An 18,284-nucleotide genomic window follows, 5' to 3' on the forward strand; every position below is an offset into this window, starting at 1 on the left:
GTTTCTGCAGATGCTGAGGCCTCTGATTTGTTTGGGTTTGTGGCCCTTTTGCCTGTTGGTGACAAGCCTATGGACATGACCTGGGTTGTGCTAATGTTGCCTCAGGGCACCTCTGGGGCTGAGCTGGCCTGGTGGAGCTTCTGAGCTGCAGCCAAGGCATGCGGACATGTACACCTGTGCTGTGGATTGGGGGACCTGGGGCACCTGAACTGTCAGAGAAGAGAAGGGAGGACAGGCCTTGAAGATCATACAGACCCTGGAAGTAAAGGCAAAACAAAATTAGGACTGCATTCAGAGCTGCTGACCCCCACCTTTGTCAACATGCTGCAGATGAGAGTTCCCTGCAGGAAATGAGAGTTTCTCTTGGGATAAAAGCTACGAATAAAACCTCCTTTTTGAAGTGCCTTGATATGTCTGTGACTGAGGGGCTGTTAGGACATCTTGAGACAATAAAAGCTTGAAGGGATGTTGGTGGGAGAATGCCAGAGATTGCTCTCAGAGATTGAACTCTGTGGGTCCAGTCCTTGGCAGTGGTTGTGTGGGGATCTTGGGAGCACATGTAGGTTTTGGAGAGAGGAAAAGGCTGAGGCAAGTCTGGATGTGTCCCCAGGGGGACGATGGGGTAGCCTCTGACTGTGCCATGTGCCTTACAGGTTTTGGGGGCTGTTTGACAGTTTCCTGTGAACCATAGAATCAAAGCAGTTTGGAAAAGGCCCTTAAGATCATTAAGCCCAACTGTAAACATAACATTGCCAAGGCCACCAATCAGTCATGTCCCCAGGTGCTAAAGCCACATGTTTTTTAAATCCCTCCAGGGACGGTGACTCCAGCACTGTCCTGTGCAGCCTGTGCTAGTGCTTGGCAACCCTTTTGGTGAAGAAATTTTCCTTAATCTCTAACCTAAACTTCCCCTGGTGCAATATGGGGCCATTTGTTCATATCCTACTACTTGGTAGAGGAGACCACCTTAATCCACACTCATGTCAGGAAGCTGTGGAGAGTGAGGTTCTCCCTGAGCCTCCATTTCTCCAGGCTGATCTCTCCCCCAGCTTCCTCATCCACTCCTCATCAGACTTCTGCTCCAGATCTTGGGCACCTAGCTCTGGTGCCCTTCTCTGGATTTGTTCCCTGAAGGTCTCTCTTGTTACAAGGGGCCCAACCACTGAATCCAAGCTCCATCTCCCTGCATAATTTCCCCCAAAGTTGTCATCCTGTTGGGACCCTGAGAACTGGTCCTGTTTGACTGACTCTCACCTGTGTTATATTACAAGGAAGAACACCTTTTTGTCGGGTATTTTGGTGATCCGTGGAATTACGCTGGGGATATGTAGCCTCTTTTGGGATGCACTGCAAAAACTAGAGGGAGTTTGAGATGTGAGAGCCCACCAGCAGAGCCTCCTAAAAGGCAAGTAGGATGTGAACTGATAGGAGCTTGAATGGTGCAGATGCATCCCCTTTCCTGCTCTTGGAATATATAACCTGTGGGCACAATCCTCTCCGCTTGTTAACACATGCTATGTTTTCAGCTTGTTGGCTGTGGAGACTGTTGGATTTGTGGGCCAGTCTAATTTACAGTTCCTTTCTTTTCTGCAATATATGTTTTAAATGTAATTCAATCTTAGGTGGTGTTGGTGCTCTTTGTGATGAAGCTCCTCTGTCTAGCTTGTCTAGCTCTCACTGTTTTGCAGTGCAAATCTGTGCAGTGCCTCAGGCAGGCTCTTTTTAAGGTTTCAACAAGAATGCTGTTGTTTTTGAGAAAGAGATTTTTGATCTTTTACCCGTCCTTGTAAAAATTCAGCCAGCCTCAGCACACCATCAGCCTCTGAAAACAAACATTTGATTTTTAAAAGTTCTGTTTGTTGCTCTACTCTATTCCCTTTGCACCTGAATGAAGAAGGGCAGGAGCCTGACACCATACTAGAGGTTAGGATTTTTCCGTTGGTTTTTTTTTCTCTTAGGGAATCTTCTCCCATTTGTTGCCTAAGAGATGAAAACGAGGATACTTACGAGAGACAAAAGAAGTGGTCAAGATGGGGGGGGGAGGGGACGGTGCAGCTGGCTGTGGGGCTTTCTGTTGGGAAGGGCAGAGATACCGGTGAGGGGCTGGGCTCAGCTCCGAGACGGGGCAGGCTGCTGCTGTGGGGAGAATTCGCTGCCATCGCGTTTTGTCCTGCGCTGCTTTCGGCGGGGTGAGCTTCTGCTCGTGAGAGCAGCTGCTGAGCTGGGACCATTCCAACACCCAACCTCGCTGGGAACGGGACCCCGATCCCCTCCCTGTTCCCGGAGGGAGTGTCTGTGTCTGGGAGCACCGGCTGCCCGTGGGAGCGCGCCTGCCCCTGCCCGGCCCCGCTGCTCTGGGCTTGTTTGTGCGCTTCAGCCTGACACCCCGAGCCTGCCGAGAGCTCCCGCTGATTCCACCGCTTGGGGCTTACTACTACCCTTCGATCTGACACCTCCGTGGGGCTGCTCGCCTCTGCTGTTCCAGCTGCTCCCGAGGTTCCTGCTGCAGCCGGAGGTGCAGCGGGCCCGGCTGTCCCTGAGGGCTCCAAAGGAACCCCTTCTCCATCCCTTCCGCCGGCCCGCCGCCATTGCCGTGCGCAGAGAGGCGGCCCAGCTGCGCCACAGCGCCCCCTGCAGCCGCGGGGGAAGCATCGCCCCCGCCCTGCCCGGCAGCCAGCGGCGCCCCTGCTGGCTGTGCCCGGAACTGCGCCGCGGGGGAAGGGCCTGAGCCGGGACAAGGCCGCGCCGGGTCTGTGCTCTGCCGGGCTCGGTGCTTGTTTGCCCGGCTGTACACACACACGCTGTAAGGAACTGCTATTCCTCTTCCCCTATCTTTGCCTGAAAGCCCCGTAATTTCAAAGTTACAAAAATTAGGAGGGAAGGGGGTCATGTTCTCCATTCCAAGGGAGGTTCCTGCCTTCCTTGGCAGACGCCTGTCCTTCAAACCAGGACACACCACCACAGGCTTTGTGTTGCCTTACATGGAGAAATACCTTTCTCTGAAACCTCATCCTCATTCTCCTCCTGAGCCTGAGACATGGACTCTCATGCATTGCACAGACATTGCACAGATAAAAATTCCTCCCATCCCAAGTGTTTGGCAGCCACCTTCTAGCTCTACTCCAATGGCAACTCTCATCCTTCAGTCCTGTTTCTAGTCTTCCTTTTCTTGGGAATGGGTAGACATGGCCCTGAAGTCATGTAGGCAGACCTGAGACTTTCTAGCGTGGAACTCCTACCATTTCCTTTTGGTAGCCCCTTCCTGACTCTGCCTGCAGCTCCAGGCTTTCTCTCAAACCTAGCTCTTTTTTTCTGGGGAAGCTCTAGAGAAGGCTGCTGAGCCATTTTTCAGACCAAAGGTTTTTCTAAGCCCCAGTCTTTTTGCAGGCCCCCACTTTGCTTTGGCAGCTTATTGCCATCTCTGTTTCAGTTGTATGTCAGAGCTTCTTCTGTCCATCAGTGTTACTCTGAACCTAATTTTATACCTGAACCTTTTGATGAGAACTTCTGTACAAAAGGTGATTCCCAGACAAGGGCTTCTAACAAACTAAAATAATCTTTGGCGTACCATTTCTAACCCTGTTCCAAATGCAGCCCTAAGCTTTCACTGTTTGTCAGCCTCAGCTGTAGTTCGTGCTTTTCATGTGAGCCTTAGGGCTGGAAATCCAGATAGAGTTCTTCCAGCCCATGGATCTTGGTAGCCCCCACTTGGTTTCAGCAGCCCTTTTCCCACCACAGTCCAAGTGTAGCTTAGCCTTTGTCCCTCTCACAGCCCTAACCCTCATCCTGGCACTGGCTCTCATATTTCTACAGAGCAATTGAAAAGGCCCCCACAGCCATTGCCTGGATGAAAACTGACCCAGCCCAGCTGTCCTGCCAGCTCCTGCTTGGCTTTTGAAGCCCTGGCTCAGCTGTAAGCTTTCACTTTCACTCAGGCCTCTTATTTTTTGTGAAGAACTGCAGGGAAGGCCCCCTAACCCATGGCTCACACCAAAGTTTTCACTCATCCTGGGACTCTGGGCTGCTCTCATTTGCCTTTGGCAGCCCCTTTCCAGCTTTACTCCAGCAGTAACAGTAGACATTCTGCTTCTGAGCCTAACCCTGTGTTTGCCAGTGGACTGTGAGAAAGGGATATAATGAAGGGTCTACAGCCATTTCCTGGCAAAAGGTGATCCACATGGGTCTCTTCTTGGCAGCTTCTCTCCCATGGTGCCGTGTTACCTTTCCTTTCAGTCCAAACCCCAACGTGAGCTGTCTTCCAGCTGAACTGTAGGGAACCTTCTAAAGCATTTCACAGGCAAGCCTCTTTACATTTTGCCATCCCTTTCCAGCCTCACATGAGTGCTAGACTCTGGACCCTTATGCTGATTTTCCAGCAGAGCCTTAGCTAAGCTCCCCACCTTTTTCCAAATGAAGGCTTTTTCCTAGGTGAGGCCCTATGCAAGTCCTTCTTAGCTCAGGTGAGCTTTGCTGCCTCTGTACTTCTGGGTTTTCTTTTTATTAGCCATAGCCCTGATTTTCCTGAGAAGCTGTAGAGAAGTTTTCTACCAATTACCTCGACCAGTGTTTTCTCCCAGCCCAGCATTCTTGGAAGCTGCCGTGTACTTTTGCAGCCCCATTCCAGCTCCAGCTCTGGACTTTATTTGTCTTAGCATTATCCCAACCCTAATCTTATTGCCAAGGTCATTCTTCAGGAAGGTGTCTGCAAACTCAGGTCTTTAGCAACCTCTACTTTCTTCTAGTGGGTCCTTTCTGGCCCCTCTCAAGCTATGAATTTTGGCTTTTCCTTCAACCCTAATCTTAAATTCACATCTGAAGCCCAGCCAAGGGCTGCCAGGGGAGGTTTCTCCCAGGCCAGGTGTTCTGTGCCCTCGCAGTGCTGTTACAGCCCCACTCCCACAGCTGTCCTGTGCACATGGAGGACCTGTTCCCCAGGCTTGCCAGATTTTGCAGAACAGAGTTGAGCTGGGGTTCCTTAAAATTTTATGTGCATATTTCTGGATTTTTTTTTTATGTCAGAAAACTGCTGTTTCAGAGTCAGTCAGACAGGGATTGAGCAACATTAACTCTCTTTTCCCCTTCCTTCTTGTTTGCTCCATGGGGATGCCAGCAGCTGTGTCTTTTGTCAGCAGTGCTGTTGAAGGATATTAGCACACACTGGCTGCTCCTTCCCAGTTTTGCATCCAAGCTTCAGATTTGGATTCTGGCATTGCCAGTAGCATGCAGCATTGGTGGGCAGGATTATTGCTGTGGAACACCCACCTACAGAATTTCAATTAATAGTGCTTGTTAGACCATCACTGGGGTATTTTGAGTGTTTTCATCAGTGCCCTTTAAGTATTCTCCTGAGATGTGAGAGGGTGTGGTTGAAACACTGCAAAATCCATGGGCACCCCAGACATCAGGCTTCTGGAGAGAGGGAGAGGTGCGCAGCAGATGCTCCTGCTGCTTCCCTGGCACGGAAGCAGTAGAGTCTGGAGGTGACCTCTCATGCTGCCATAAGGAACTTCTTTATGGACACAAATCGTTTTTCAGTCTGTAAAACAGTTTTAGAGATTTCATGTGGCTTTTAAAGGTACCCTGTGAAGATCTGATGGAAGAGGAGCCAAGAGCACATTGCTGAGTGCATGTGATGAGGGGTATGAGCTCTGATCCATGCTCTCCCTCAGAGCCTCAGCCAGCAGTGCTGCGTGCCCCTGCACAGGGTTTGCACCTGCCCCCTGCTGCTCTGCAAGGAGAGGTGGGACAAGTCAGGATTGAGCCTTCAGTGGAAAATTGGTGTATTTTATATTTTCCTATAAAAACTGCAGTCTGGAAAATGGTTTCAAAAGAGCAAGTCTGAAGTTTAACCTTCTTGGAAACCTCTTCCTTTCCTTGTGATAAGCAACAATGAGAGTGTATAACAAGCTGTCAGGCCGTCCTCCTCCCAGGCTAGGTGGCCAGCACCCTGCCTCCCTTGGCCCAACAGCGCTCTCAGAAAACTGAAAATAGTTGGTATTTCCTATTCTCAGAGCAATTATTTGATCCTCTGCAGCTGATCTCAGAGCTAACAGCTGGCCTGGGCTGGGGACCCAGGCTGGGTTCTGGAAGGAGCTCCGTTAGCAGCCCTCAGTGCCGGGCTGGCTGTGGTGGATACTCTCCTGCAGTTCACGTCCCAGCCTGTGCAGGCTCACTTGTGGTGCCATTCCCCAAATGATCTGGATCTGGGCAACCTTCACTGTTCTCACACAAGGTGATATATATTAGAAATTATTTATTCTTCTGCGGTAATTTAAACACTGACAGTTTTGGACACAAGGTTATTGGGCTGACACATTAGTATTTGTTTAGTAGCTTCAGTATTTGTTTAGGAGCTTCGTCCAGCTGGAGCTGATCCATCAGGATTTCCTACTAGTTGCTCTCAGCCTGCAGGCAAGGAGGTGTGTGTTGCAGCACCTTACCAGCCAGATTGAAGTAGCAAAATAATGAATGCTATTTGCTGTTCTTACAGGCTGCTAACTATGTTGTATGTAAATTTAATCAATATTTGCCGAGTATTGATTGAGATTCATTTGTCTTTAAAGTTTCAAAACCTGGCCACGAATATCCTTATCACATTAAATTAGGGAATTTCTTTGAGTTGTGGATTTGAGATTGCTGTGGGATGTGTCTGAGGTTCTCTGAGATCTGTTTGTGGGCCAAGGGGGACCCTGAAGAGCTGTTGTTTCCATGCTGTGACAAGTTGCAGGCACCCTGGCATTGTAACTGTTTTTGCAAATTACATACTAGGAATTCCTTAGTGTCCTGTGGCAGTTTGTCTTAGATTTCTTGCTTCCAGCACTGTGACTTTAAAATGCTTTTTACAGGTTCATGGTCACAGCAGCATTGGGGGTTTTTCTGTGAACCTCATATACCGTGGCAGTGACTGTGTGGGGCACGCTGGAGTGGATGCACATGGGGACACTGGGATCTGCTCAGAGGATGCTGCCACAGCTGCCTCTCACCAAGCCTACTGTGGCCCAAGGACTTCTCAGATCAGATGGTAACAGTGATATTTTGGACATGTTCAGCTCTTGAGGTGAATGTGGGTCTGAGAATAAAGTGTGCTGGGTTAGCCTGGTGCTGTGGTAGCTCTGCTGGGTCGTACTCACAGAGGGATGGTGAAATGTTCTCCTGGGCTGGTCCTTACTCTGGCCAGGCAGTGTGGTCAGGGATGTGCTTCCAGAAGCTTGTTAAAAGGCCAGGGATACTTTCTCATTGGGAGAGCACAGTTGGAGCTCAGCATAATTGGAGCAAAGAGGCTGGAAGCTGTTCTTGGTAGGGCTGGGTACCTCCTCTTGGCAATGTGCTCTGAAGTGAGGTGTTTGTCCAACATCCCTCATGCTGGACCAACTGATCTGGTGAGGAGATCTTCCTTATGGTACTGATTACTCTGAGCCTTCCCCAGCTAGCCCTTGCCAGCACTTGGATGTGGAGTTGCTGGTCACTCCAAGGAGTTCTGTTTTGGATTTTCCTGAACGTGGAAAGGGTGAGTACTGTGGTTTTTTCCTCCTTCAGCGCTCTCTGACCTCAGGCTGGCCTTCCTGAAAGCACAGCCCTCAGTATGCAGAGCAGCAGGAGAGCCGGGGTCCACCACCTCCATCCTCTTGCTTTAGCTCCGTGGGGCTGCCTGTCTCCTTGTTTTAGCCCCCTAAACAGGATAGAAATAAACATACAATATAAAATAATAAAGACAGAAGCAAGGAAGATGCAGAAAGCCAGGCTTCCTGTTCCAGCACTGTCCCTCACAGGAGCTTGGGACAGAGCTGAGAGAAGAAGCTCTCTGATGCACAGAGGAGCAGGACCTTGCTGTCTGACGTATGGACAGCCCCAGTAGGAGCTTTGGTATTGAACGGTGCCATAGCTTGGCTTTTGGAAGTTGTCTGAGTAGAAGAATCATGAACTGTGGCTGGGGTGTCACCTGGGCAGTGAATTTCAAGAGAGCATAGAGTTTCAGAACAATGGAGGATGGTGTGAGGAGAACTGCAGCTCATGCGAGCTGGCCTCTTTGAGGAGGTTTGATGCTGTCAAGGTATTGTCTAAGTGCCTCTTGCTTCATTTCTATGCTTCAGAGCTTTATAGGAGCCAGGAAGGATGTGTTGCCCGTGTAGCTGTCAAATCCTTGCCGGGCATGTGTGAGGCTGTGTTTACAGAAGTGTACACTGCTGTGGGTTGCTAAAGGAACCTGTGGGACACCCAGGACAGTGATAGCAAGGGGCAGGTATCAGGGCAGAGCAAGACTTTGTAGGAGCAAGTGAGTCCTACCAATTATGAGTCCTGCTTGCCGGGATCCTGCATTTGGGCTGGGCATTAGTACCTGTTCGTTGTGCTCTGAACTGAATCCAGCTACTCCTTGGGTGCCATACACTTGATACCTGCTCCCACCATATGCAGAAGGGTGCTCATAATATCTCCTGGCTTGGCTTCATCTGAGTGCTCTCATTCTGCTGGATGACTGTTGGAGCACAAGTTTCCTGGTCTAGTAGCGGTGTAGCAGCTGCATGTACAAATTGAGTCCTTGGTGCTATGCTTATGTTGCCCAGCACATGTTGGGCACAGTCAGGTTGCCCTTGAGAGTAAGTGCACAAGTTTTGTTTGCTCAGAGCTAGATTTTCAGTCGGTGGTGTTGAGGAAGCAGGAACTTGGATACCTTGGTGTAGAGACATGTTGTATGGTGGAAAGTCTGGAACAGCACTTTGGCTTTCATGCCAGCGTCCACCTCTCCTTCTGGCATACAATAGGATGTAGGCAACGGCAGTCTGTTTTTCCATCAGGTGTGATCTTGAAAAGCATTCTCAGCATTGGCCCATCTGTGATGGCTTTGTCCTGGACAGTCCTTGGGCTGCTCGCAGCTGTCTGTGACAGTTCCAGAAGGCATTGCTACCTCCCAAGTGCTGTGGCTTCCAAATGTTGTGTTCCTTCATCTCTGCTTTAAGTGGATGAGTTAATACCATGCAGGGTGCTGGGCAGCACACCCTGACCGAGGCTCTGCACTCCCAAGGCTCCAGCTTGGATGTCCTGCAAGCACTGTGGCTAAGCCAGGCTGAGAGGAGTAGTTCGCACATGCCTTTGGGTACATATCCCTGTTACCCTGTTATCCCTGTTACCACTCTAGAGCTTTATTCCTTTTTCTTCATATGCTGACCTCCTCTCGCCGACTTGGCAAGCGTGTTTCTGCAATGCCTGTTAAAAGTTCTTCTCAGGCCCTGGAGATCTTGTCCCTGTACAGGCTGACTAGTCACAGCCACTATGGCTTCTCTGTGCCTTTGCTCTCAGCTCATTTTCAGTGCCCATTTTTCTCTGAAGATCATATTGAGAAGATCTCCCATTTCTGAGGGAAAACAGAGGTGAACCACTCTGCAGGACGTGTGCTGGATGGAACTGTGTGTACAGATGAGATAGAGGATCACTCCTCCCAGGAAGCTGTGATTGCTTTCACAGTGTGCTCGTGGTACTGGTGTTGGGGCTGCATGGCTGGAGTACTGTGCATGGCCAGAGGATACTGGTAGCCTTTGTTAGTGAGCCTCAGCTTTTGAACCGGGAAAATCAGTCCTCCAGCTGCAGAGGAGACTTTGGCCACTCATATGGGAAGGCTGGTAGAAGAGGGAGAACACATGGTCAGTGCTTAGTCTTAGATTGGTGTTGGCTCAGTTGTGAAATTTCTGATGATGCTCTTGGCTTCTGCACAGATGTTGTGACTCCTGGAGTAGCCCAAGCAAGAGCAAAAGGATATAGTGGCATGATGTGGACTCAGTCTGGTGTCAGGATGGCTTGTGCTTTCAGAACAATAAAAATAAATCCAAGGGAGGAGGATACTAACCTAAAGTGCCTCAAATTGTGTAACTGAAAACGTCATTGCTAGCAGCAGATGCTGTGCAGAGGCTGTGCCACAGCAACTTGGGCTGCTCACGGAGAGGGACAAAGCACAGCTTTCAGCACTGCTCTGCTCATGTCTTGAAATGTAGCAAGACAGTTCCTAGTGTGTGGTCAGCCTGCCAGCATGTGAAGTGTTGGTGTGCTCACCATGTGTGCATGGTGCCTGGCACTAGGAGCTTGCTGAGGAGGTTGTGCCATGACCTCATGGAGGACTTGTCCTTGGCTGCTGAAAGTGCTTGATGCCTGTGTGGTGCAGGAGTGTTGCAGGCTGGCAGCATGGGGGTGGGGCACACATCAGTTAAAAGGTGTAAAAAAGCATAAAGACATAAAGCATGGAGAATGAAAACTCCCCACTTGTGACCATGGCGGTAAGCCTGCAGTGCTTGAATGATGTGCTGGTGAGAACATGTTGATCTCTGTATGAAAACCATAAGCTTATTTAGAAAATTGGGCTGTCTCATTTGAGATTAGAGTTCCTCTTTAATCTGCAAATCCTTAATTAGTATGGAAATAGATTGTTAAGTGGGTTCTCTGTGCATATATATCTGCGTAGCAGTGCAGTGGTGCTCCTGTTCCTTAGCAGGTGGTGTGCATCCCTTTAGGATGATGGACAAGTTCCTGGTTCTGAGGCCAGGCAGGATGCTCTAGATACAGCAGGCAAAAGCACATCAGCACCAGGCAGATATGATTGTGTCCCTTTCCTCCTGTTCAGCTTGACCCCTAGGAGATGCTGGGAAGAGATACTTGCTCCACAGGATTATCACAGAATCACAGAATATTCTGAGTTGAAAGGAACCTACAAGGATCATTGAGTCCAGCCCTTAAATGAATGGCCCATATGGGGGTTGGACCCACAACCTTGGTGTTATTAACACCGTGCTTCAACCAACTGAGCATTATGAATAGTACAGTATGTTAAATGCCACAGGTTCCCTGGTGTCTGGGGTCATGGCTGGCTGCAGTGACTCTGGCCCCTGCCAGCACAGTTCAGAGGAACCTTCCACACACTGGAATGGCATGTCATCCTGGGAACTGGAACCGGGCCCCACAAGGACCTGGGGCCATCCTCTCGAGGTGCCCTCTCTGTGACCAGCTCTATATGCAAATAGGAGACAAAGGGCTTTCTCTTGACACCTGTAGAGGCTTTGGAGGGCCTTTTCTTGCATTTGGAAGAGTTTGGACATGGTCAGAGTGGATATCCTGGTTAGAATCATTGAATCATCAAAGTTGAAAGAGATGTTTAAGATCATCAAGTCCGATTGCCCACCCAGCACTACCACTGTAACCCCTAAACGACATCACCCAGTGTCCGATCTAGCCCCTTCCTTCTTACTTCTTGGGGTGGTGACTCCAACTCCCTGGCAACTTATTCTGGTTCCTGACCACCCTAACAGTGAAAGATTTTCTTCTAATATCTAACTTGAATCTCCTCTGTCTCAACTTAAGGCCATTTACTCTTGTTCTCTCACAGCAGGCACAGCAAAAGAGACCAGCCCCCACCTCACTACAACCTTCTGTCAGTGACTTGGAGGGAACTATGAGTTCCCCTATGAGCCTTCTCTTTTCAAGACTGAACAAACCCAGCTCCCTCAGCTGTTCCTGCCAAAGCATTTTTTATAGACCCCTCACAAGCCATGTTGCCCTTTGCTGGAAATGGTCCAGGACCAAAATGTCCTTTTGTCCCCTTTTGAATTGAGGGGCCCAAAATAGAACATAGTACTCAAGGTGCCTCACCAGTGCCAAGTACAGGGCATTGGTCACTTTCCTAGTCCTGCTGGCCACACTATTCTTCCCGTTGGCCTCCTTGGCTACCTGTGCACACTGCTGGGACCCTTTCTGCCTAATGGTTCTCAAGCCACTCCTCTCCCAGCCTGGAACTGCACGGGGTTGCTGTGACCTGATACTTCACCTTACTGAACCTCACGCAGTTGTCCTCAGCCTGTTGATTGAGTCTGTCCAGGTGTCTCTGTAGAGCCTTCCTATCCTTGAGCAGACTAAGCAAGTCTTGAGGTTAAACTGTCGCCTCTGGATCTAACTGATATCCCAACATTATTTTATCTAGAGATATGGCTCCAGTTCTGTGGGAAGACAGGAGTGTACAGTGGGTGTGATACTGGTCCAACACCAGGCACCCACAACAGCCGCTTGCTCACCCTCTCCTGCCACAGCTGGGCAGAAGAGAGAAAAAAATTAACAACTGGTTTATGAGTTGAGATAAGGAGCATGAGAAATACTTCAAGGGCAAAACAGGCTCAACTTAAAGTTGCAAAGTGAATTTATTACTAACAGAGTCAGAGGAGGATAATGAAAAGTAAAATAAGCCCTTAAAATACCTTTTCTTCCCTCAATCCCTCCCTTCTTTCCACCGGCTGTGCAGGGAAACAGGGTGTGGGGGTTCAGTCAGTTCATCACTCAAGGTTTTCTTCCACTGCTCAGGGAGAGAAGTTGTTTCTGTGTGAGACGGTGGGGTCCATCCCATGGGAGACAGTTCTCTCTGAATTTCTCCAGTGTGATGTACCAATCTCACGAGCAGCAGTCTGCCCAAAACTGCTGCAAGGTGAGCTCCTCCCTCGGGCACACAGTCCTCCCAAAACTGCTGCAGCATGGGTCACTCGTCCACAGGGTGCAGTCCCCCAAGGACAGGCTGCTCCAGCCTGGAAGCAGGGGCCCTCTCTCTCTCTCTACCAGGTCTCCCACTGGATCACAGCCTCCTCCAGGCATCCACCCACTCCAGCATGAGCATCTCCCCCACGGGCTATGGGTGGAGCTCTGGATCCTCTGTGAATCCCCATGGGCTGCAGGGGCACAGCTGCTTCAGTGTGGTCCTCACCACAGCCTGCAGAGGAACCTTGACTGGCACCTGGAGCATCTCCTCCCCCTCCTCATCCACTGACCTTGGTGTCACCATGTTGTTTCCCTCACATGTTCTCACCTCTTTCTCTTCTCAGACTGAAAGAAAAAACTGTGCAACTTGTTTTGATTTTCTTCTTAAATCTGTTATCACAGAGGCGTTACCAACCTCTCAAATTAGGCCAGCTTTGGCCAGCAACATGTCCATCTTCAGAGCCATCAGGAACTGGCTCTGCCAGGCATGTTGGAGGCTTCCAAGCAGCTTCTGTGGCACCCCTGCTACCTAAAACCAGGCCATGCAAAACCAGTACACCTGGGAAGAAGAATTTCAGGCCACAGGCAGAGGGCTGCTTTGGCAGCAGGGGGCTGGCTTTCCTTTCTGCTGGAGAGCCCAGGAACGTCCCTGTCCCTCACAGCAACTCTTAGGAGCACTGGACATGTGTCAGAGCCCAGCTGCCTGTTCCCTATCTCCCGGTGAAGAAGCTGTGCTTGGTCTCCTGCTGCTGAGGTTCGTGAAGCACGGCCAAAGGTCGTTCCTGTGGGCAGCTGGCTCCTGGCACTGGCTGCGCTTCCCTGCCCGCAGCCTTTGTCCTGCCAGCCCGGTGCCACCGCCTTGGGATCCTGCCCTACCTGGGTGCTGGGTGCCTGGGAAGGAGCAGGTGGGGTGGTGCCAGAGCAGCAGCCCATAGGAGCAGGGGCCAGGGCTGTGGGACAGCACCAGGGCTGGTGGCAGCAGGGCCCTGCAGCCCTTTGCTGGGCTCTGGAGGCAGCGAAGCAGAGCCGCTCCCTACAGCACTAAATGTCTGGGCATCCTCCAGCCCTCATTCAGCTGCTGCAGCTGCCTGAGCTAACACTGTACAAAAGGCAATGAGTATGCTGGGGCCTAGGCCACTCAATGTGTGTTATGCACAATATATGGTTTTTTATTTGATTCTTTATTTTAAAAAAAATAAGTGTCCTGAAAACCTAGAGTTGAGTGATAGGCCGCTTGTGGGCCACGCAACAAAAGACTTCCAGCCTGGTCCAGCCCCATGACAAGGAACTCATAGCAAGGTATTTATGTTGACCTTATCTTGCCAGAAGTTTTGCTGCTGTACAGACAATGTCTGAGCCTTTCTCCTTCCCTGGTATCTCTTGGGTCTCAATGAAACCTCCTGTGTGCTCCATGTGGGACCTTGGGTCTGCTGGATAGGAGCAGAGGGCTACAGATGCCACCAGTCTCTCTGGGCTGGTGGTGGCCCTTCCCCAGGCCTTGAAGGTGGACAGAGCTAAACTGGTGAGATGCAGTGGTTCCCAGAGCAGTGCAGATCGATGCTACCAGTGTCCTGCTTTCCTGCAATGGGAGAGTCCTGTGATGCTAGATTCTGTCCTGGCGCTGTCACAACAGCTGTATCAGCTGGAGACATGCACAGGCACCTTAGAGTTGTAATACTAGGTGCCAAGGCTCAGCCGACAGCTTAGAACTTGTTTGGGTGGTGTTAAGTTCTGCTCTGGCTCTGGAAGCAGCAGGTTGGTTGGCCTGCAAAAATCCTTGGGGTGTGCCAGGTAATTAAGTGTCACGGAGTGATTCTTTGGGGCAAGGCAGTAGTGGGGAAACCTCATTGAGTACAGAAGGCATCCCAATGCCTTGCCAGGGCTCTGAGGGACTTGACAGCCTTTTGATGATGGAATGAAAACTGAGAGCAGGAAGAGAGTGCTACTTCCCACAAGAGCTGGGGTGTCCCAGATCTGTCTTCTGGGTTACTCCAGCAGAAAATTGATTGAACACTCAAACAGGCTCCCCAGGGAAGTGGTCACAGCACCAAGCCTGTCTGATTTCAAGAAGTATTTAACAACACGTTCCAGTGCACGATGGGATTCTTGGGGCAACGTGTGCAGGGCCAGGAGTTGGACTTGGTGATCCTGATGGGTCCGATCCAACTCAGCATATTCTATGATTTGGTGTTGCTAAAACCTGTGAGGGAAGGGCTTGGAAGTTAGAGTTGGGGTAGGAGCAGCTCAGCTGAGTGGATGGTGACAGGGCTTGCTGGGGGCCAGCTGAGGCAGGTGGGGGAAGAGCAGTGTGTTCATGTGCTGCTGGCAGGGAGGGGTAAGCTGAGCACATTGGAGCCTCCTGTAGCACAGGAGTGGTGAAAAATGAACCAAATCTGGGTCTCCTACACATCTGGCTGCTTGGGATGGGACTGCTCCCTCTTGGAGCCCAGCAGGATTGTTCTGAGCTGTTGGACCTACTTGGTCTGAAATTGCTGTGTGGTCCTTCCTGGAGAGCAGATCTATTGCAGCTGCATGTGTGTTCTAGCTTGACCTAGTGGTGTATTTTCTGGGTCCTTCTGGAACACATTTGCAGCAGTCCAGGGGCTGTACAGGACAGGCTTAGTGTCTCTGTTTTGAGACAAATTTCAGGAGAAAATGTCCTGGAATGAACATTTCCTCTGAAGAGAAAGGGCTTCAGTAACCCCTTTTCTTCTGCCAGTGAGAGAAATGGATGCTAGGTGGTGAAACGGGAAAAAAACCTGTTTATTAACAAAATAAAAAAAAGGGTATCTGCAAGGTGCAGAAGAAGAAGAAGAAAAAAAGTTGAATAAATGCTAGATATTGAAATTGTGGAAGCCTACCCTGCCCTCTCCCCCACACAGACCCGGCGCGGCCTTGTCCCGGCTCAGGCCCTTCCCCCGCGGCGCAGTTCCGGGCACAGCCAGCAGGGGCGCCGCTGGCTGCCGGGCAGGGCGGGGGCGATGCTTCCCCCGCGGCTGCAGGGGGCGCTGTGGCGCGGCTCGGCCGCCTCTCTGCGCACGGCAATGGCGGCGGGCCGGCGGAAGGGATGGAGAAGGGGTTCCTTTGGAGCCCTCAGGGACAGCCGGGCCCGCTGCACCTCCGGCTGCAGCAGGAACCTCGGGAGCAGCTGGAACAGCAGGGCGGGCTCACCCAGAGGTAACAAGAAGAGGTAGCAGAAGCTCTGCAGCTGTAGCCGGACTGTGGGACCTCCCAGGGGTAAAAAGTGTAGCAAAAAAGCCCAGAGCAGTAGCAGGGGCACCTTGGGGGGTGCTGGGCAGCAGCAGCCTGGCTCCTGAGCAGGGCAGGAGAGAGGCTCTGGGGGATTTGTCAGCCGCACTGGCTGTTCCCTAGGTCTGGACTGCACAGTGGGGCAGACCTCAGCAGGGAAACAAGGGTGTACAAGGGTGTTCCCATGTCCTGGTGCTGCATGTATTGGCTCCCGGCTTCCCACAGCAGAGCAGCAGAAAAAGCAAGCCAGCAAGTCCACTCACAGTGCCAAAGTAAAAAAAAAAAAAACAACAAAAAAACCAAGAAAAACCACAACAACCCCACAAAAAAACCCCAAACGAAATAGCAGGATTTTTGGTCAGAGACACCAGCTGTGATGTTAGTCAAACAGCCTATGTGGAAAAGGGAAGAAGCGCTCCTCACCTTGCCCCTAGCTCCCTCTGGTAGCCCTGACCTGGCTCCCATTCATGGTGGTAGTCCTGGAGCCAGGGAGAATGGGGGTGGGGTCAGAAAAAAAAAGAGCAAACCAAAAATTATATAGGATAATAAACCATCTCCAGAACACTTCGTAATGAGAAAAAGTCCTGTGTCATTCTGTTCACAGATGCCATGAAACTCCTGCCTCATGTTGGGGCACTGGGTGCCTTTCCTTGTTCCCACCTAGCTTGACTTAGATGTGGGCCAGGATGGCCTGGCCTGTGCCATGTAGCCAGGATCAGAGTTAGCAGTCTTTGCCTCTTCTTTTCCGTAGGGTGACATGAGCCGTGGAGCAGCATCACCATGCACAATTGGTCACCTCATGCTGCCCTGAGCACTGCCCACCTGTAGTACCTGTTGAGTTTTGGTGTTCCTGCTGGGGAGGGAGAGACAGTGTGGGTACAGGGAGGGTCACTGGGGCTGGCCTGTGGGTGACAGCATTGCAAACTGTGTCCTTGTGCTAGTGAGCCTGACAGCTCACCCACATGGAGTGGGGTCTGCATGGTACTGGCAGTAAAGGAGAGGCAGGTGTTTTTGGGATTTCTATCTTAAAAAACTTATCAAATACTTTTGAGGTCTTTGGCACCTGTTGCTGGTACTGTGGAGCGGACAACTGCCAGCGGTTGACTGCGCAAAAAGCATCTACTGCTGACAGCTCTGTTGAGTGTGCTATGGCTAGAGCAGCAGTGGGGAGGGCGCAGACTGAGACCTCATCCTGCCCCCTTGACTGTCACAGCATGTTTATCCTGAGGAGCTGCAGCAATGCCCCATCCACCCAAGATTGACACTGTTTCTGATGTTGACCCTGCATGTGGCCGGGCTGCTCCTGGCCTTCCTGCCACCACAACACTGGTGGGAGGGAGGCAGTGAAGCCGGCTTTCTCCTGCATCTGGCAGTGTTGAGAGAAATCAGGGCTGGGCAGGTGTGTGTCAGCTCACCATCTAACCTGGTTCTAAGAGTGCATGAAGCCTGGAAGGGGGGCTGGGCGCTGTTTCTCTGTGTTTGGGTTTAGCAGCTCTGGCGGTGCCTGGGAGCTGAGGCCATTGCAGACACTGGCTGAAAAGTTCTGCTGGCCGGGCTGGACCACAGCCACTGTTGCAGGGAGCCTGTTTGCCCCAGAGATGTGTCAAGGTGTAGGTGGTTTGGAGACAGGCACACCTCAGAACACACCAAAGTTCACGCGACAACAGCCAAAGTTCATTGTTGGGCACCCCCGTTTATAGGGGCTTCAAACTTTCTTATGCTTATACACCTGCTTGGTTGGCATCTTAACACCACCCAGCTCACTGGCCAACGATATGTCTGCATTCATAATTAAATGGGATTAGCTGGGGTTCCTGTTTGAATTTGATTATGACCTATCGTTACGATTCCTGATGACTTGTTTGCTTCTATTCTCTAACGAGCTTAGTCTGATTGAGTTGGTGTTTGTTATGGCCAATTTATCTGTGCAACTTCAGGCCAGCTGTAGCTGTCACAGTTCCCCCTTTCTGTTTAAAAATGCAAAATACTCATTGCCATCCTTCTTCAAGGTCCTTCTGCAGACAGGATGGCAAGACAGCATGATGACACGCATGGTTCCACCCAACTGGACAAGCCCAGCCCCTCCCAACAGCGATGTATCCTAAGTATCATTGGAGATGTAGCATTCATATTCAGGAGCTGTCAAACAGGATTACCAGCAATGCAAGTTTTCAAAATAAAATGCTGCAGGCTCGTTACTTAGAAGTTACAATTTTACAATTTAACTCTGCAAAAAGGAACATTTCAACTTTAGAACTGTGAGAAAACAAACTAATAGGAGAAACAATTTGTCTTAGTTGGATTTGCGATTCATGTCCTTAAATAATTAATATCCTTCAGTCTTCACATCTTTAAATATATTTACAAATTGCAACTTTACACTACAAACAAGAAACTATTCAACTCAAAACCATCTCAATTAAAAACACACATCCTTTTGCCACTGATGTTTCCCAAATGCTTGAGTCTTGGGGTTCAAGTAAGGTGATGGGTAGATTGTTTTACCATTGTTGATAACCTTCTGCCTCTGACAAACT

The 18,284-nt window shown here is 50.5% G+C and overlaps 1 protein-coding gene across 18 annotated transcripts in view; it reads left to right on the forward strand.

Moving 5' to 3' along the window:
- Nucleotides 1–18,284, forward strand: part of CHD6 (chromodomain helicase DNA binding protein 6) — a 99,014-nt gene that overhangs the window by 16,559 nt on the left and 64,171 nt on the right. For 8 of the 18 annotated variants that reach the window (XM_072917115.1, XM_072917120.1, XM_072917126.1 and 5 more), the window contains exon 1: nt 15,543–15,675. The exons of 9 other annotated variants lie outside the window; for them this stretch is intronic. In XM_072917115.1, the coding sequence (XP_072773216.1) occupies nt 15,543–15,675 (133 nt within the window). Of the gene's footprint in view, nt 1–15,540; nt 15,676–18,284 lie in introns of those variants that run through there. One more of the 18 variants, XM_072917125.1, reaches the window with a different exon arrangement.

This window comes from Taeniopygia guttata, chromosome 20 (genome assembly GCF_048771995.1).
Source record: "Taeniopygia guttata chromosome 20, bTaeGut7.mat, whole genome shotgun sequence".
Classification (NCBI taxonomy): domain Eukaryota; kingdom Metazoa; phylum Chordata; class Aves; order Passeriformes; family Estrildidae; genus Taeniopygia; species Taeniopygia guttata.